General features: G+C 38.3%; 2 protein-coding genes across 5 annotated transcripts; one reads left to right on the top strand and one right to left on the bottom strand.

Annotated features, from left to right (window-relative positions):
* The first annotated feature begins 371 nt into the window (after nucleotides 1-371).
* LOC116262507 (inactive glucose-6-phosphate 1-dehydrogenase 4, chloroplastic) lies at nucleotides 372-8,563 on the top strand. 2 transcript variants are annotated; one of them, XM_031641952.2, is made up of 12 exons: nucleotides 372-569; nucleotides 1,714-1,969; nucleotides 3,699-3,907; nucleotides 5,742-5,836; nucleotides 6,138-6,252; nucleotides 6,415-6,620; nucleotides 6,710-6,818; nucleotides 6,902-6,942; nucleotides 7,131-7,260; nucleotides 7,342-7,544; nucleotides 7,745-7,945; nucleotides 8,090-8,563. In XM_031641952.2, exons 1-12 carry the CDS (start codon nucleotides 477-479, stop codon nucleotides 8,325-8,327), a joined length of 1,896 nt encoding a protein of 631 aa, XP_031497812.1. In that variant the 5' UTR covers nucleotides 372-476; the 3' UTR covers nucleotides 8,328-8,563. The 2 variants fall into 2 exon arrangements, with proteins under 2 accessions (XP_031497812.1, XP_031497813.1); XM_031641953.2 differs by lacking the exons at nucleotides 372-569; nucleotides 1,714-1,969 and adding an exon at nucleotides 3,460-3,609.
* Nucleotides 8,564-12,763: 4,200 nt separating this feature from the next.
* Nucleotides 12,764-18,500, bottom strand: LOC116262392 (boron transporter 1-like). Of its 3 annotated transcripts, none has more exons than XM_031641723.2 (12): nucleotides 17,757-18,500; nucleotides 17,383-17,465; nucleotides 17,049-17,241; nucleotides 16,774-16,912; nucleotides 15,510-15,675; nucleotides 15,097-15,263; nucleotides 14,662-14,835; nucleotides 14,479-14,574; nucleotides 14,265-14,318; nucleotides 13,869-14,188; nucleotides 13,402-13,669; nucleotides 12,764-13,160 (listed from the first exon to the last, which is right to left on the bottom strand). In XM_031641723.2, exons 1-12 carry the CDS (start codon nucleotides 17,858-17,860, stop codon nucleotides 12,831-12,833), a joined length of 2,094 nt encoding a protein of 697 aa, XP_031497583.1. In that variant the 5' UTR covers nucleotides 17,861-18,500; the 3' UTR covers nucleotides 12,764-12,830. The 3 variants fall into 3 exon arrangements, with proteins under 3 accessions (XP_031497583.1, XP_031497582.1, XP_031497581.1); XM_031641722.2 differs by having other exon boundaries at nucleotides 12,764-13,154; nucleotides 14,265-14,402; nucleotides 17,757-18,492; XM_031641721.2 differs by having other exon boundaries at nucleotides 14,265-14,402; nucleotides 17,757-18,491.
* Between the last annotated feature and the right edge of the window lie 1,310 nt (nucleotides 18,501-19,810).

The raw sequence follows: 19,810 nt of genomic DNA on the forward strand, positions 1-19,810 counted from the left end.
TGTGCTATGTATATGGATCTTAATCATATGATCAGTTTAAAAAAATCCCTCAAACGTTACCATGTCAGAAGTAATCATAATAGTCTTGAAAACAATACTTGTGACATATTAATATTATGATTACAGTATATTTTATGAAATAATAATATGGTGAACAACAACATTTTTCTATTTTCTAAAATAGAAAATTAAAACGATGTCGTAATGGTTGTGACCAGATCCGTTAATTGCTAATGCTCGGATAGAAAGATCCGACGGATAATCATCAGGAACCGATTTATCGTCCAAATCCAGTATCCGTTCGGCGAGCTGAGCCGTAAATAAGGAAATCGTAGAGGGCATGAGGAGAATTTGACAGGACGAAATTATCCAGTGTCCAGTTGAGACAGGAAAGTTGGCGCTTTCTTGGCACACTTCCGCCACGACGCGAACGCGACCAGACCATTATCACCGACGGCTGAGCAGCGGTCACCCTGATGGCGACCACCACCCTCTGCGGACCTTCGCCGGAATCGGCCTTGTCATCCGGCCGCAAGTTTCCCACTCCGGCGGCCACTGTTCCTTTCCAGGTGTCTCTCTCTTCTCCCTCCTTTCCTCTCTCTCTCTCTTTCTGTGCGATTTTGCGAACCGTTCGAGTATGTCCTTGCTTCCTGCATTCCGTCTCTTCCTCTCTGTCTCTCAAGTCTCAACCCAATGCCATTAGTTCTCTATGTTTTCCTGCACGATTATGAGTGTGGAATGCATTGCAAGCTTATCTGAAGGAATGAATTGGTTCTGTGTCGATCTTGTTTCCTTTCCTTTTCTCCTGAAGTCTTAGTTTAGTTTTTTATGTGATCCTGATAGCTGTTGCCACGTATTGGAGATTTTTTATGGAAGTTACTGCAGAAAAAGAAAAAACCAAGTCCCCAGTCCCCTGGATGCCATCTGCCAACTTAAGCATAAAATGTAGAGGGATGCACGAGCGCTGCCCGTTGCCCATGTAAACAAGAAAGGGGGCATACTTTATCGGATGATAAAAACCTACATTGAGTCCTCATTAAAATGAAAAAGCTACACGAACGAACACATTACTGGTGAAGGATACCGGTTTTATCATGATTTGTTGGCTTGGTGGAAATTTGTACTCCTTGGGAACTGCCGACCTTTTACTAACAAGAGGCAGGTTATGCTGTTCAAAGGTTGCGGCAGGCTGGATTATTCTACTTCACTCTGAATGTCTGGCATGACCTTTTATCTACTTCGTGGACAAGCTATTCATGGTTACTTCTTTTGGTATTCCGTGTGGCTAGAAATCTAGTCTCAGTTTCATGCTTCCTTGCTGTCCTGCTTAATTGATGAAATCTTTCTATGGAATCATATGCTTGAACTTTCATGCACATTCGATGTAGTAATTTCTTAAGTTTCTTTCTTTAACTCGAGGGTTCAATAACAATCCAATTTTCCATTCTTAAATTGAACATAGGTTGTTATTTTAGGTAATATTTTATTCAATAACGTATATGATTTTCTCTACCAATTTCATTTCATTTTGTCTTATTTTCACGGTTGGAAGGGGTTAATACTTAAAATTAAACACAAACCACAGATGAGGAGACCCTTCCATGCAATGATATCCATAAGTTCCTCCAAGCACTTCAGTTTATCGTCTTTTATATTTCTTTCCTACCATCGGTTGTGCAAATTAGTTCTAACTCTCGTTCTTCGCTTAAACAGTCTATGCTAAAATGTCCCCTTGCAAGCTTGCCTGGGTCGGGCGTTTTCCATCAGAATGCTGTGAACCTCAGCAGTCATTTCTGTGGATTTTCGAAATATCAAAAAATTCTATTTCAGAGGCCACTTAGAGATCATGGATTTGGGAGTGGATATGTGGCCTCAAATGTTCTACCAAAATATCATGCTTCAGAGAATATAGAAGCACCTCCACCATTGGAAGGCAAAGTTCCTGAAGAAACATCGCCTCTTGGATCTGGTCGGTAAAACTCTTTCGTTAAACTAGATCTCTTGAATGCTCAGTTTTTAAAGGATTCTGACATCTATTGGATCTCCAGTATGCTACTTTATTTTGTCTTCTGTAGTTTCTGACTTTCTGTAAATGTCTATATTTGTCGACAAAGAAATGTGGTAGCTTAACTAATGTCCTCTTTGTTTCTAATTTGTCTATGTGATTGGTCTTTACATTGTTAGTCGATAGTTCATTACTTTATTTTGCAAGAGTGGAAATTACTTTCTGAGGTCTAAAGAACGAGATGCATTTCTAAACACTATCGGGAATATTCTACTGAATGTTGTCTTGGACCTTTTAGTTTCCTTAGATAAGACGTACTTTGTTTTTTCTACTCCATTAAAAAATTAACAGTTGTTTTGACTTGTGGTATCTATGCTCTGTCGGTCAGCTTGCATCTAAAATTGTCCTTGTTACCGAGGAGCACCTCATGTAGACATTTCAAACCATAGTGCTTATTTTCTTAGGGAGCCTTTGGTATATTCAATTCTAACATGGTTCTCTTATACGACGTTAAATATTGAAATATAATATATTTGATTTTCTTGTACAACTTGATTACGCTTTTTGCCTGCAAATAGCAGTTTTAGAAAATGGCAAAGGTATCAAAGCATATGGAGAGATAATTGTTTCCAGCGAATGGCATCATCACAAATGGACTTCCGTCATGTCTCAAAAGAACATGCATCTTTAATTCTGTAACAGATTGTTAAAAAATAAAGAAAACAGTGTGACAATGTGATGAAATATGTTGTTTTTTTTTTTTTGGATCATAAAGGCTCACAAAGTCCAAATAGTCTTGTGTGTAACTACTTTTGAGATATCATTTGTCCATAGTTTGTGATTAGCTGCATGCCGCAGAAAGCCTTAATCGCTCTGCACCCTATACAAATAATATTTTTGGAACTGTCTACAAAAAGTAGATATTTTCATACTCATTTGACTTTGACGTCACATTTTCATGCGCGCAAAGGATCAGGCATGGACTATATGAAGTTGTATATGGGATTTTCAATTATATTTCATTCGGTTTAGTTTCTTTTCCTTTTTTCATGCATTTTGCTGTCAATTATGGTCAATGGTTGTCAATAGCCATTTACTTTTTCACCTGTTGAGTATTCTCTTTCTGTTTTTGGATTTTTTATATTTTTCTGGAGGTGTTTGTATCTTGAAATTTTGTATTTCTTGTTGTCTAGCATATGTGGTCTAATTGCATTTTGATTTCTTTCTTCCTTTTCATTTTTGATGTAACTGATTTTCTAGGTTCATCTTCGTACAAGTTCATTTTTCCTTATAACACTTTCCGATCTTACTGGTACTTGGATGTAAAGCTCTTTTATTTTTTTATATACTATTGAATTTCTCATTTTTTTTTATTTTGCCTCTTTTATTCTTATTCTCTTTTCCTGGAATTTCTTAACAAAATTCCAATGTTCTTTTATCTATAGCAAGTTAAAATGAGACTGTTTTATGTTCAGCACATTTTGGATTACCAACAAGTAAAACGGGTGTGCTAGCACAAATAATTGTCTTCATATTATCATGGTTTGCGCATTTTCTACCCATAGGGAGAAAGAAAAGTACAACCACTATCACCAGATCACATGGTATGTCATATGTATCATGGTTAAAAACCCTAGTGAATATTGATGACTAGATTAAACATAGTTATATTCTCAATTTTTCTTTTTTGCAGGAGTACATAGCACTGATGGCCTTTCTTCCAACTCTAGAGATATCTATGCCATGGAAGTTGGATGTTCAGAAGATTTACAAGTTTTGGATGGCCCGAGTAGTAGCGCACCATCCCTTTGCATTGCAGTTATTGGGGCAACTGGTGAGCTAGCCAGAAACAAAGTCTTCCCAGCACTGTTTGCTTTATATTACAGTGGATATCTCCCGAAGGTAGAACTGCAAGTTTTATACTGAATGTAAATGATTCTTTCCAAGCTTATCGGAAAAAGAAAAAAATTCTTCTATCCAAAATAAATTTGATTTGAGTGTTCGAGAATTATTTTTAAGTGCTATAGTATAATTTTTTTTCAGAAATTTTGGTTCTAACATAGCTTTATTACTGATGTCCCTGGGATTTCATGCTGAATGTCCATTCAGGATATCGCCATTTGCATTCCAACCATCGCATGTCACTTAGAAGTCTGCTCAGGATGTCAGGAATCCATTTCCAAAGGCAGAACCAAAACATTGTGGGGGAAAGAACTATGATATTACATGAAAATGGTAGTTTCTGTTATTTCATGTCTATACTACCAGGGCTGTCCTGTCCGACACTTGTACATATTATGTAAGCTATCGAGGAAATGATAGTAAACCTTTATGCAAAGTATACAAAATCTGTGATACATTTCAATACATCTAATCCATTTCTTTTGAATAAATGCTATTAAAATGAAAAAGAGAGGTTGGCAAGATATGAAGCATATGCATTCATGTGGATAGTGTGCAAAACTAGTAGTTATTCGTAATTCTTCCCTTTATTTAGAGTCTCAGACACTCAATACGAGTAATATGGTCTCTTTGACTTAAAGTTCATGTATGGGTCATTTTGTGGCGCTTGAACCTAATATCATGTCACTATATAGTGACAAATAGCAGGAGGTATAAGGATGCTATGTATCATGTATTGCTGCTCTATCTTCTGAAAATACCTGTTCTAACTTCTAAGGAACATATCGTTATTGTGGTAGCCTATTTGATTTTTTTGTGAGGTTGAACTGTTGCTGTCTTGCTAAAAAACCAATCACACTCAATTGGTGTGAAATAAAAAGAACGATGCTGCTGAACATCCAAGCACATCCTGTTGGTCTGAAAGAAAAGATTAACCGCACAACCATTACATCCTAAAGTTTATTGTAGGTAGAGTTTGAGAACCTCGTGAAGCCATAACATTGATGTTTTTTTTTAAAGTGATGTATCTTTTCTTCAATCCATCTCTTGTTTGCAAGAAGAGATTCCTGAAAAGAGAGAAATATAAACATATCTGGACAGAAGGAAAGAAAGATTACCTCGAATTTACTCTGTTCTAGTGGTCGCTATGTCTCATGGACATCCAAGAAGGAGACACAAGTAGCTGAAATTTTGTAGATTTTGTGGTCGAGTGTGCCCATGTGACGGTTGGAGCTCTAGTTTACGGACTTCATGTTTTCCCAATCATCACAAGCTTTCATTTTACTGAAAGGTGGAAGAAAGCAACTTCCAGTTAAAGGCATCACCCTTTTGTTCAACTTCATGTCAATATAGACATCAGCTGAGTGGCTTAAAGTTAAGTCTGTAATACCTCAAAATGCTCACCTAATTTAGACTCAAACTTGAACTGATTGCAAAAGCCTAGCAGGGAAGATTGTGAAATCAGCTAGTGGCGAGTAAGAATGCCTCACAATTGAACATCTAACTCCAACCATAAAGCCGAAGTTGTAAGATCTTGTGATTATAAGTTGAAGCCATCTCCTAGGCAAATGGTATGTCTGCTAGTCATCCTCTTGGAGACTGGATCTCTTAGTTGTTGCACATCTATATTTCCATCTTACTGATCTGTATGGTCATTACTGTTATTCTACTTTTTTATTTGAAGAACAGAAGTTGGATTAGAGAAATGTTAGTTCTGTGAGTACTTCATAGACATATCTATTCTTTTGTTTAAAGCTGCCCTTTCTTCCATCTGTCAGCTTAATGGTGTGTCATTCATGTGTCTTACCTTCCGAAACTTTTGTAATGGCTGCAGAATGTGGGAATATTTGGCTATTCTCGTAAGAATTTGACAGATGAAGATCTAAGGTCCATAATTGCAGGAACACTGACTTGTCGAGTTGATCACGAGTATGAATTCTTGGATATCTACCTTTGGCCTTTACTGTGGTCTTTCTGAACGTCACTTGCCATATGTCTAGGCTTCTTCCTGGACAGCAATGTTATATCAGCAGCTCAGCTCCATGTTTTCTCCCCATTCTTGTTACTTTTGTTGACAAAATATGACTGTCAAATATTTTCTGCTTCAAATGATCACTCCCTTCCAACTTCAAAAGAGTTTGTGAAGTAGCAACTCTTGATTTTTCCTGTTAAAATCTGCAGAAAAGAGCAAGAATGTGCATGTCTTATCCTCTGTTCTTAAATTTTCCAGGGAAGGTTGTGAAAACAAAACAGATGCTTTTCTTAATCAAACTTATCATATTAATGGTGGGTTTGACAATAAAGATGGGATGGCTAAACTTAACGCCCGTATGCAAAAGATCGAGGTGAGCATAAGGCCATTTTTTTACCACTTGGAATCTTGTGTTAACTCGACAGAGCTTCATGTTTTTTCTTGAAAGAGTACATTTATTTATCTCACTGGTTACTATAATCTTTTTCCAGTTGACTTCCCATTATGTGTAATTTTCCTGGATATTTCTTTTTAGGGTCACTCAGAAGCCAATCGAATATTTTATCTTTCTGTTCCACAAGAGGCACTTCTGGATGTTGCGTCATCACTGGCTGAGAAAGCACAAAGTAGAAGAGGCTGGAACAGGATCATAATTGAGAAACCTTTTGGGTTTGATCTACTCTCTTCTTTTAGGTTGACACAAGCCCTTCTCTCGAAATTTGAAGAGAAGCAGATTTACAGGTTTAGATTTATTGGCTTTTTGTGATATTTTCTTTCTAGCAGGACACTTTTTGGATACTCTGACGACTGCCTTTCCTAACCCATTTCAGGATTGATCACCTTCTAGGGAGAAATATTATTGAGAATCTCACTGTTCTGAGGTTCTCTAATCTTGTTTTTGAGCCACTATGGAGTCGCAGTTACATACGCAATGTGCAGGTATGACCTCATGTCTTAAAAACATAAAATACTGGCATTTTAGGGCATCCCTTAATAAGATCTATGCTGACTGATTGCCACAGGTTATCCTTTCTGAAGATTGGGGGATGGAATCAAGAGGAAGGTAAAGACTAAGTACTATCAACTTTATGAATAGTCGTATGACATTCTAATTGTAATTGTCAAAGTTTTTAAACATTCTTCAAGGCTATGCAGCCTTCAACCATGTCAAGAGACCATTTTTGTTGCTGCATGTGAAAGAAGAACACAGAGCCTTATCAACTATTTTGCTTAATTCTTTTCATTTGTCAGATATTTTGATGTGCCAAATGGTTATGGGATCATAAGGGACATCGTACATAGTCATATTTTGCAAACAATTGCTTTGTTTGCCATGGAACCTCCTGTGAGCCTTGATGGTGAAGACATTAGAAATGAAAAGGTGCAGATCCTGTTTGCTGCATTACTTAAAGTTTTATTTCACACTATGGATGCATAGAGAGCTCTGTTTTCTTCCATGCAGGTGAAAGTTCTCAGGTCCATCAGAAAATTGGAGCTTGATGACATTGTTTTGGGCCAGTATAAATCTGGTGGTGAAGATAAAGCGGATGTGTACTTGAACACCCTTACTCCAACATTTTTTGCTGCTGCCTTGTACATTGACAATGCACGGTGGGATGGGGTACCATTTTTAATCAAAGCTGGCATGGGACTCATCAAGCACAGGCATGACTATGTTTTGCTTTTCAATCACCAATTCTTCTGTTAGATCCATCATCATATGTACAATGTGCTGCTTTTCATGAGACTTTTGTCCTCCTAGGGATGAAGTTGAATATGAAGTTTCTGTTTGATTGTTTTGACCATCCTGATAGCAAGACCATCATTCTTTGGTGCCATTTTCATTTCTCTAATTTGTATTGCAGAGTGGAGATAAGGATCCAATTTCGCCACGTTCCAGGAAATCTTTATCGTGAAAGGATTGGGCAGAATATCGATCTTGCAACAAATGAGCTTATTCTGCGGGATGCTCCTGATGAAGCCATTCTTGTGAAAGTGAACAATAAAGTTCCTGGATTGGAGATACAGCTAGATGCATCAGAACTGAATTTGCTTTATAAGGATAAGTATGCTTTTTATCACGGGCTCATTGTCTTCCAAAACTATCATTCTTGGAAATACCTTTTAAGTTGGAAATCCTAGAGCATTGTTCGGATTTATCTTATGCTAAGTGTTCTCTTCAACTTCAATAAGGAATTCTTATGTTTTAGGTATGATATTGAAGTGCCTGACTCCTACGAGCATCTTCTGTTGGATGTAATTGATGGAGATAGCCATCTTTTCATGCGAAGCGACGAGTTAGCTACTGCATGGAATATACTTACCCCTGTTCTGGATGAGATTGACCAAAAGAGATTACTGCCGGAGTTATACGAGTTTGGTGGCAGAGGACCTGTTGGAGCGTACTACCTTGGTGCAAAACATGGAGTTCGCTGGGCTGATGAATAAGTGCGACGGCGTCATTGTAAATTTTCAGACACCCTCTTCAGCATTCACCATGACACATGCCGCCGAGGCCTTTGTTGGTGATCGTATATGTTTTTCACAGGAAACTGGACACTTGCATTTTCCGATTCGATATGTTAAAGGGATTTGTCTGAGCAAGACTGGCTGATTAAGCAAGCAGCAAAGATAATAACTTTGTACATTTTTTTAATTTTATAAACTCCTCTTTCATAGCTGAATGAAGCTTCATCAGACTTAAAAATTTGTGTAGTATATTTACTAAAAATGTAAGGTAAATGGCCCAAAGTATGTTGGCATAGTGGAGTAAGTCCTTGGCTCAGCTGTTACACAGACGGCCATGGTTCAACTTCTATGGCTCTAACAAAGGGACTAATTGCGGGTTACCCTTTCTTTGAACCTTGTCAATGATAAACTTACACATATGAACTGAGTTTCATTTGAGTCACTGAGAACAAGGGAGAGGTATGGAAAGGATAAAGTAATGAAATAAAAAGTCATTGCTAGTAACGACTTGTCACGATCCATATAGAATCCATGTCTTGGACGGTCTACATAAGCCAAGGCATATATAGACCCTGAAGGGGTTACCAGCCAAAAGGATTTTATGACTGTGGGCGGCTGACAAATTTTTTCAAACCAGGTGCAGTTTCCTTCTGTAATAAATCGAAAAGAAACACTGTAAGGCAGTGGCCGGCTTCCCTTGAGAATACTACGTTCCAGGTTTGAATTTGGTCTTAACCGGCATACTATTAAAAGAACCACACTGGGTCATACAACAATGGCTGGGGCTAGAATTGTCCATCCCTTTCTTATCCATGCTTTTATATTGAAAACTTATGAACCTCGGTTATAACGTGTTTAGAAGAAGGTATGTTATAAAATTTCTTCAAAAATGGAGTTTGCTCCAATCATACCCAACTGATTGGCACCTCAACAAATCCATCTAAATTTATTAAACTCACAAGAGGTATGCCCTCCAATATAAGGAAGACATAAAACATAACTTGGCACCTTAAATCGGATGGCTGAACTGGTTGCAAGACGTCGGCTTACTAAGAAGAGTAAGAAGAAAGGTTAGAGAAAGAAGAAAAAATTGGAAAAAATATGTATCTGTTTTCTCCTCCCAAAATCATTATGTAACTGCTATTTACACTTAATATTAATTACTGAAGAGAGAAAGGTGGTTTATGCATTCTATGTTAAAGGTCCACAAAATTTTACCTATAAAGGATCTGCACCTGGTAAGGTGGGTTGGCATAAAGCTTCAAAATTGAAGCAGGCTTACATTGCATGCCTAGGCAGCGCAATATCTTTCACTGTAAACCCCAGCAGATTCAGAGATCTTTCGAGTGAGCAATAGAGGAAAAGTGGAAAACTAATGGGTTTTATGCTAGAACAGCCTGAACGGGATATGTAGAATGAACATGCACGTTTATAATGAAGTGGTCTAATTGATCACAACTCGAACCATCCTTCGTAAAAAAGAAAATCATTTAACCTACTTTTTCGCACGTAGCTTTTAACCTCTTCTTTCTCCCATTAAAGTGGAAAATAGTTCTTTCCACTATGAAAGGAAGATGTTGATGTACCCTACTATTTATGACGAATATTGGGAAAGAAGAAAGGCCAACTTTAGTGATTTGAAATGAAGATGATGCATCCTTTCAAGAAGCTGACAAGCCTGTGAGATCCCACCATGATGCAACTCTTTGTGCCTGTGAGATCCCACCATGATGCAACTCTTTGTGCCTGTGAGATCTGAAGGCCATAAAATAGCCACGCGATGGTTTGAGATCTTCAATAACAAAGATTTTGACACATCGAAATTGGTAAACTTCTTTAAATCACATCGCGGTAGATATATTAATATTCAGTACAAAAACAGGAGAGTATCACAAAGTTGCGTGCATTTGGTAAACCCAAGTAGCTCTGCGGACGCGCTAGAATTAATGACTTTCCTAAAATTTTGGTACGTGGGCTTTAAGAATTAATTGTGGCCCGGATCAAGGGAAACCTTGTCTATGACCTTGTTAACATGAAGCATCACCAAAGTTCATACTCATATCTTCCGTTTAATTTGACTCTGAATTGAGAACCGCCCTAGATTGGTGCACCTACAAAGCCACCCACCTGGTGACTGATCTGCATCCCCATCTTGTTATTTCACAACTGGAGGCCCCTTAGTTCAAACCAACATGAACTGATGCTCTCGGCTTTTTCCTTCATCCTTTTCTCCTTTGCAGGTAATCTTGGTGGTTTTATAGGTCTTTGCAAGTTTATGCTAAGAGACGCATTTGAGCTTTTGAATTTCTTTCCATTGGGGAGCTCACGTTGGCTACACCGATAGAGATAAGAAAAGATAAAATGAACTAAAATTTTAGTACAATTGTCAATTCCTCCGCTTCTGCCCTGACTGAATTACCACCAATCTGAAGTATAATGATCACTGTTTCTTCTGTTCTCTGAGAGCACTTGGTTCTCATGCCAATGAAAGAATCAGAATTATGATGTCTCTGAACTGCTGGTCAAGAAAATAATATGATCTTAATGGCCTGTTAAAAGAAAGACAGAAGGAAACCCATAATTGTATCCGCTGCTTACTTGCTGCCGGTCACAATTCATGCGCACAAAGTCATTAGCTGAACATGATTTTTGGTCTTGTTTAGATTGTTTTTTGCTTATTTTATTGAATCAGCAAACAAAAATGCCAACAGTTGTTCAAACCACTCATGTCCCCCTTGATGTAAGACTAAAGTTGTAGCTTCGAGGAAGAAATTGGTGGAGTGACTATTGCTGAGAAGTCCACACTAGCCAGGACAGCGGAAGTGGCACCTCATGCCCACAAAGTTTAAAAGCTGTGGTCATCATAATGCTAGGAAACCAGTGGCAGTGATCTGATAGACAGTGGCAATGATCTGATAGACTGCTGTATTTGTTTCATCGGCTCAGATCTTTGATTTATTCATAATAATGTTTTCACTTTTTGGGGAGTCTGGTGCTTTGAGTGACTAGCTGTGGTCGCTGAGCGTGGACAAGTCAATTCATCAGTAGTTTAGAGCCGGGCTTTTTCTTTTTAATAAATTGAGCAGCGAGCTCTTCGTCATCACTTATGCATGGGCGCCACGCCCGGCTTTAATTCGATGGCAAGAACTCGAGTTTTAAACTCGCGACATTTTATCGACCTGGTAAACTTCATGAGTGGCATCTGCCGTATGAGTTGCGACTCTACGGGCAACTTGGCTAATAGTACGAGACGAATTGACGCATGAACGTAAGCGTTTTTTTCTAGATTTTATCATTTAGAATTATTTTTTTTGGCAGCATTGTACTTGAGTTTTATATTTTTTAATTTTGAAAACTTAGAAGCTAAATAAATCTATTGGTGAACCATTTTTTACAATATTTTTCTGTACGAAGTTTTGTTTATTTAATAGAAATTTGTAATGGGGACATGATTTTTTCGTTCTAAGTGTTCTCCACCAGTTTTTCCTTTGTTCACAGTGTCCATTTATGTATGCTTATTTGCTTATAAGGAAGTACTTCCCACCAATTCAAGTGTGCAGGATGTTACTAATCTATTGCCTAAAAGATGCTTGAAATCCCCTCATTTCTCTTAACTTGAGGGTCCTTAACTACATCAGACATGAGTGGCAGGTCACATTCAGCTCAACAAAGAACCCCCAACATTTTTGGGGTTCAAGAAAATAGTACCCACATGAATCAAAGTAGGAAGACACTGTTTATGTATCTTCTATCCCGACCATCTATGTCATGCTCCTATTGTTTGAAGTATCATGTTTTGGAATTGTTTGTTTTGGGCGTTTAGCATGAGAATCTTTATATGGGGACACCCTTGTAATAGTTAATCTTTTAACTTCCACTTACAACATACCACTATTTTTTAAGGTGAATGAAACAACGCACTGTCTTTTAGGTGTACTATGCTTTTAAGTGATCCGTGTATTCGCAGGTCCTTCTAGGTTTGCCGCGGTTTGGTGGACCGTCGTGCCACACGGACGGACTAATGGTCGACTCGTGACACCATGAGCTTTTTTTTAAAAAAAAATTACGGTGCTATTCATAGCTTTCAACCCTGTTGCACCGCTTCTAAAATACACTAATCGTCGTGCCGCTAATGCAGCAGCTATAAAGGTTTGCTTTGCAAGACCGATTTTGGTAAGTATATACCATGATATGCACGTAAAGATGACGCTTATTCCTTAGAAGGACAAAAAAGAATAACAAACTAAAAAGAGACTATAGAACTGTCAAAACTGTTGAGTGAAAGGTACTTTTCTTTTCAACTTCCATTAGTATACCATTCACGATTACATTTTCTGCCGCAGTATCAGGATATCTATCCTAATTTCTTGAACTTTCTTACAGAGAAGAGGGGAAGAAAAAAGACGAAAAGATACTAGGCAAAACAAGAGCTCATTTATTTGATCAAGGAAAAGAGAGTACATTTGTATAAGCTGCATCATACTATTTTGTAACAGAACCAGCACAACCTCCCAAATAATATGATTTTGCTTCACTTGCTTGTGGGCTAAACGTCCCTCTACTTCCAGTCCAGGGACTTCGCTCTCGCCTTAGCTCCGCTACGCGTGGGCTGTACCGTCTTTCTGAGATCTGTGGGCTTGGTAACCCCTTGAAATCTGTTATGGGCGATTCCTTTGAGCTAGTTACTTTTGGACTATGGGCATGTCTGATTTCACCACGGCTGCGAGTAATAATGTCATCTAGTATCTCCCCATCATCTGTAGAGGTGCCCCTCATAGCTGCAGCAACACCACTTATCTCATGATCCTGCAACTGATAACAAACTCTTAGAAAATAAGATCGGAAAAGAAATTTTTTCATTGGCAGAATAGAATAAAAAAGAATGGTAGCTGGAAAAGAATACAAGGGATGCATGTCCACATGGACGAGCGAACATGCATGACATAGCATACAAACACAAAAAAAGGGGGCGGAAATCCTTAGTGTTTAAAGCTTCAACTGCATGAAACTGTCCATATCAGTTGTGTAACCAAACAATACAAAGAGAACTTACGGCTGTAGTGTTGAAAGATAGAGATGGAGCTTCTTCATACGCTGCTGCATCCAACTCTTGAAGGTGTGCACCCTTGAAAAACTTGGGTAGAAGATATTGTCGTACAGGAACTAGCAGCATGATCATCATAGGAAACAAAACGCCAGCAATGGGAATCTTTGTGATTCCGAAACAGATGAGCAAGTAGATTGTCTGAAAGATTGTGAAAGTGGTAATGGCTTTGAAGGGCACTGTTTCTATGAATGTTGCATGACATTCCTCAAGCACTCTGTAGCATGTAAAGAATGAGAACGCAGTTCAAATGCAACATAGGATTTAAAATGAAAGATGATATAATCAGATATTTTATTTGTAAAAACTTAATGGAGGACTCAAAAAAGGTGTGTAAAAAGTTAAAGGCAGTTCTCTCATATTCCAACATTTGACAGGAAAATGTGTATTAGTATGAGAAAGGATTGAGCATGTACTTGTATCTTCTGCTTGGAGCCGTGAATAGAAGCAGTATCCTTTCCCAGAACTGGTTACCAGGCAAGCTTTCAATGGCCATGAAAGCAAAGTAACCCCAAAGTACTGATGTTGGTATTTTCTTTAGAACTGGCATGGCAGCAAGGCAGGTTCCAACCATTATCGCCTGCATAAGGTTGCTCAACCTTTGTTCTTTGACCTCCACAGGCAATAAGTCATCAATTTCCTTGTCAACATCAAACACAGTCTCATCAACTGGTGCATTCATCATTCCCATACTTGAAGCCATTTGGATCGTGGAGTCCTTTAGTTCCTTCAGGCCCTGTTACAAATAAATGGCATAAAAATATTTTGTGTGTCTGAGAGAGGTAGCACTCAAAATAGTTAACTCCACTTACGATGGAAGACGCGCCTTGATTGATTAAGGGGGTCTGCATTTGCTGATAAGCTTCCTGCATATTTCCGTAAAGTTGGTTCAAGTTTGAATTCTGGTTGATGCTTTTACGAGCTGTTGTGACCAGCCGGTTACGTAGAAGCTGGGTGGACATGATTGCTACATTAATCCTCAAAATTCTTCCATTTTTCAAATTTAAAAACTGTTCATTTTTGTACCTGATGCTTGAGAGTTGCCAGACTTTTTGTATGCATAGGAGATTGTGGGATGACACCATTTGATGGAGGGACGCCAATAAGGCCACATAGCAAAGTCTGGCACACGGAAAATAGTCTTTCAAAAACATTCTGTGCAGACATGCAAAACAAGGAAAGAGAAAGAGAGAGGAGAGAGAAAGAGACCAAAAACCCCAAAAGAAGGAGATCATAATGATATGAAGGTGGCTTTCTTAAATTAAAATCTTCCTGTTGAGCAAGTTGAGAAGCAACACTGTGGTCAAAGTAGTAGAGAACAGCAATCATCGTTGCTGGTATGAATGCACCAAATATATACAGAAGTGGCACATCTACCATTTCCTGCCAACTTTAAAAAAATAAGATCAGTCATATATCCTTGAGACAGTGACACATGAAATTTGTCTGTTTCATGGAACAGCAAAGTCGATACTAACAAACTTCTCAGTGCATATTTTCTAATGAAAACAAGGGAGCATGATAATGGACTAAGATTAACCGTTCCTACAATACAGCAATGAACTTCCTCTTTCAAAATGCCAAAAACTAACATCCAGACAGACATAGCACAATAACTGGAGAAATTGGGAATGGCTTTTAGACCTTAATCACCATCCAGTTTGAATATGCACCATGAGACCATGGATTGGGGCTAAAGAGGCGCCGAGGAATTCCTCTTGGAATGTCTCTGGCAGGTATATATGAAATTGCGGTCCATAGAAGAACCATTAGAGGCACACCATAGTCCGCAACAAGTCCTCGCAGCCAACCTGCAAGAAAATCATATGTATGTATCATCAATGTTTCTCCAAATGAGTCCTATTTAGTTTAAATTATTCCCATCAAGCATGAGCAAAATCTTTGTACTCAGTTTCCTGTAAGAATTCTCTTTGCCATTTTTGTAAAGTTAGAACAGGTAAATATCATTATAGATCAAGACTTGGAACTCGAAGTACCAGAAACCCTTAACAAAGTCAACCTTCAAGAGTCAGAACAAAATTAGTTCAGAGAGAAACCTGTTCCATATCGCCATGACCGAGCTTTCCGGCTTCTTAATGCAGTCAACAGGAGTCCAAAGGAAAGTACAAGAGCAAACATTCCATTGCCAAACCTCCATGCTGGCGAGAACTCCAGGAGTTTGGGATTTTCTCTTTCTGGAACTCGAAATTCGTCCACAAGACCCTAAAATGATTATCAATGCTTTATTTGCTAGACCAAATAACACATTTCTAACATTTACAGTAAAAAGAACATTCCTCAAGATTATGTATGCAGGCTTCTTTTCCTTTTTTATTTGATGTATCAAGGAATGCAAGCCTGACTGTATAACAGCCCTGCCTTTCATAAGCTGTGAGAACCTTTAACCAGCTAACTAAACAGAGGAAATGAAAACTAAGAAAAGAAAACCTGTAAAAAAATAATTGCCTGAAAGCAATGGCGGAGCCACATGTAGGCAGCTGTGGGCAGTTGCCCACATCAGCTACATAAAAATTCTTTATTTTCATATGGATGCATTCAATATTTTGCTTATTTATATATAATGGTGCCCCTAAAGATATGGGTATTCTTGAATTAATGCCCCCTCAGTCCAAATTTCCTGTCTCCAACACAGCTAAGAAGTAAAAAAAGTTCATTTCAGCAGCATCCAGATAGGAAACTATGTTTGGGACGACTACTGACTAAGATGACCTGAACCATCATCAACCCAATTAAAGCTGACGATTGGTTTAATGCCTCAAAGTTCATATCATGCAGGAAACTGGAGGAAGATAACAGTCTAAAACAATACTAACATGAGCAAAGCAAAGGACAAAACCACAACACACCCATTTAAATTTTCAGGATGGTAATTTTTCTGTGCGAGTTCTACTTGGATTTAAGTGATAAAATTGTCCTTACGAAAACGCTCCCAAAATTTCAAAAAACAAAGAAAAATATGACAATAGAAATAACATGAAATTAGGTATTTGTACAAAATAAATAAGTGATTAAAGAAGTGTTCGTAATATGGTTTGGAGAAAAGGGAGAAACAGATGGTTAGCAGGTAAGAAAAACAATCTTCTGAAGAACCTCAATAAAACATGATAACCTTACAGGACATACTGCAAATAGCACAATCTTTTTCACATTTTCCAGTCAAATTGTTATTATCTTGATATTTCGAAAAGAAAAGGCAGTATCGATGATAACAGATTGGATAGATTGGTTCTCTTTTGTAGGATGAAAAAGCACATTGGGAGGTTGTCCAAGCAAGGAAATGAACCTACGCAGAAATCTTACTTTAATAGCCTGTTGTATGAAGAGCATGGCTATGAGCAGGCCAAACAGTTCCCCAGCTACACGAGTGAATCTGTTAATAATTGAGCAAGCACCCAATATTGCCAGCAAGAACAGCAGAAATGCAGTCCAAACACATACCCTTCATCACATGAAAGACAGATTTACATACGGAAAGGCCCAGGTAATGGCACACAGTCACATACTATAGAAACACATACAAGAAAGAAATGATATTCAAAAGAGGAAGCAACAAAACGAATGGGCCGCAGTGATACCATCCGGTCCATGCCAAGAAGAATTTTGGTCCCAAATCTGCCCTGTCTTTAGCAAAGCTAAACATAAATGTATACATGAGCACAGTTGGCTCCGCTACACCAAGGATCAAAAGAGGCTGACCCCCAAGAATAGAATGTATTATGCCACAGAGTGCAGTGGAAGCCAAGGTTTGAACTGCAGTCAGGATTCCATCTGGGGCAACATAAGAAGCCATGTCAGGCAAAATTCTTTTGTTCGACAATCGTTGGGATAAGCACGTCAACAATGGTTAGGATTCTTAAGAACTACCAGGAAAAAAAAAAATGGAACTCTAGCGGTTATGCTTCATATCACCTGTACTTCTCTCCAATTGTTCTCCAAATGATATCACCGGGATGGCCGATGCAAAAAATATGTAGGTAGTTGGAGCAAGAATCCTACACATTAACCATGACAGGTTTGATTCCAAAAGGAAGAATATTCTTTAACGTTTACAAATGCGAGCTGCCTTTACAAAAGGTACAGAAAAGAGGAACTTCAACACAGCTATTTAAATTACTACTAATGAACAACCAAAATCGAAGGAAAAGATTGTCACGTTGTAAATACAAGAACTAGATAAGCATAGCAACAACAATATGACAGTCTGTTTGTCATACATATCGTATTCCAGTAAACAAAACAGCAATCACATGAACTACTTTTATCAGTCAGGCAGACATCGATACCTGATGCCTGCAGTAAAACCACTAGTCCAGTCCTGTCTGTAGCACAAGAGCCTTCCTTTCAGGTCATTCTTGATCCCCTGGAATGGCACGAAGGTCTCTTCCATGCTTACAGTGATTGTTGACAGTGGTCACCCACGATACTTACAATGACTTGATGCCAAGCACTGGAGATGAAACAAAAATACTGAACCAATCGTTGCACAGAATTCGCAAACCATGGGCTACATTACAGTTGCACTGAGAACACGGGCCAAACTCTCGGTTCTCAAATTAAAAGACAAGATTTTCATTTACTTTATGGATGACAAAAATGAGAAACCCAGAAAGCAAACTGCAAACCAATTTCAAAGACCTTAAGGAAGTCCAACAATCTACAGGAGGAGGGGATGGGTAAGAGCTTCCTCAATAATGAGAAACAAGATTACTGCCCATTTGGTACTCAACCTATGCCTCCACAAGAGGACAACAAGAGGAACAACCTGGGAACGATGATCAGCTTGGTTAGAGCTCACAAACTTATACAGCTAAAGCTTCTAGAGAATAGCACCAAGGAACAAGTCAACTCAAACAGCAAGCATCCAGCTGATAAGCAAAACTCCAAATGAACATGCACTTAAGAAAGAACTGTAAGATTTGACAGGCAACAAGCATATATTGGGATTAAAAGGGTACGTAACTCCATAGTCAAGAAAAAGAAGAATCCCACGAGAACACACAAGTATATTCATTGGGAAGAAGTGGAAAAGAGGAAGTGGGTAACGTAGAAAGACTTTCTTGGTAAAGAAAAGAAAATGCCGTTATGCTCGGTCTAATGAGAAGAGGAGGCAAAAAGAAAAGTGGGTCGGAAGAGCGACAAACTGAGGCAGAAGATGACAAAGATGGTGGAGTTTGATCCTCTGCCTTGATTTTTCATCTTCATTTCCTTTTCCTTTTTTTCTTTTTCCTGGTTACAACCTGCTTCAGCTTTGGACCATGCCAATGCAGAGCAACCTCAGGGTCTCGACTCAGTATCGCTATAGTATGCGCTTTAACGTTTCATGTACACCCAAGTGGGAAGATGTACGTGACAACTGACAACTTTAGATGGGTAAGAATTCGGTAAAGGTCCATGCACCTGTGTCTGGTACCTAAAATAAGACTTGGACATACAAAAAATTCAAATTATTTAATTTGTTTTAAATCAGTTTTAATTCAGGTTTTGAGAGTTATAGTTCATTAATATGTAATTTTTTTTTTTATATCATTTGCCTATACTTTTTAAAGTTGCTATTCCTATACCCACATCCTTGTATCTATATTGGAAGCTATACCCATACTCGTGTAACTTAAAAGTTTATAAACTACTCTACTAACTACGGCTCGAGCTTGGCACGACATTCGAAACCTGTGCTTAGGTTCGATCCGATGAACATAAAAAAAATATATTATACATATAATAATATACATATAATTATACATACCAACCCGAGCTTGCCCACAACTTATTAAATCGGCCTTGTGCCTATTTTTCAAAGTCAAACTCTAGCTGGTGCTGGGTACTCGGCCCGATGCGCAACCTTACCCACAACAGAGAACAGAGAGATTAATGACTTATTGTTAGAACTTAGAACTTGACCAGATTTGATGACCCAAATTTTGGAGAATTGATCATTGACGACAAGTTCATGGTAATTGGCAAATGCAAAAACAACTACTACGTTGTGAAACAATTTTTAATAACTCAATTATAAAAAAAAAATAATCAAAAAGAAAAATCTGCCTTCTTCACTTGGTGCATAGACAAACTTGAAGGAAGCTAGTAGTTTAATACGTCAACTTAAGTGTTTTTATCCGGACTTTCAAAGCTTATCGATATTTGTGGGCCGATATTGCTTACTTCAAAAATCAACCATTATAATTACGCCGATTCGCCCATATCAGCCGGTACAGGCTGATATAAGAGGACGCATAAATCGTGATTTTGGTCTGAAATAGGCAAACGTTGAATCGGTGTTGAAATGAGAAGATCGAAGTTTCACAGGTTACAAGACTGCCAGTAACTTTTGTATTTAGAC

Source organism: Nymphaea colorata, chromosome 10 (assembly GCF_008831285.2).
Source record: "Nymphaea colorata isolate Beijing-Zhang1983 chromosome 10, ASM883128v2, whole genome shotgun sequence".
NCBI classification, from domain to species: domain Eukaryota; kingdom Viridiplantae; phylum Streptophyta; class Magnoliopsida; order Nymphaeales; family Nymphaeaceae; genus Nymphaea; species Nymphaea colorata.

What these genes read in the sequence shown, in the direction of transcription:
- LOC116262507 (XM_031641952.2), top strand. Translation starts at nt 477, where the DNA reads ATGGCGACCACCACCCTCTGCGGACCTTCGCCGGAATCGGCCTTGTCA. An exon ending in GAAGAGAAGCAGATTTACAG is followed by an intron (nt 6,621 to 6,709) that starts GTTTAGATTTAT and finishes AACCCATTTCAG; the next exon opens with GATTGATCACCTTCTAGGGA. An exon ending in AATTTGCTTTATAAGGATAA is followed by an intron (nt 7,946 to 8,089) that starts GTATGCTTTTTA and finishes CTTATGTTTTAG; the next exon opens with GTATGATATTGAAGTGCCTG.
- LOC116262392 (XM_031641721.2), bottom strand. Translation starts at nt 17,860, where the DNA reads ATGGAAGAGACCTTCGTGCCATTCCAGGGGATCAAGAATGACCTGAAA. An exon ending in GGTTTTACTGCAGGCATCAG is followed by an intron (nt 17,466 to 17,756) that starts GTATCGATGTCT and finishes GTTAATGTGTAG; the next exon opens with GATTCTTGCTCCAACTACCT. An exon ending in TCCTTCTTTTGGGGTTTTTG is followed by an intron (nt 14,575 to 14,661) that starts GTCTCTTTCTCT and finishes TCCGTGTGCCAG; the next exon opens with ACTTTGCTATGTGGCCTTAT.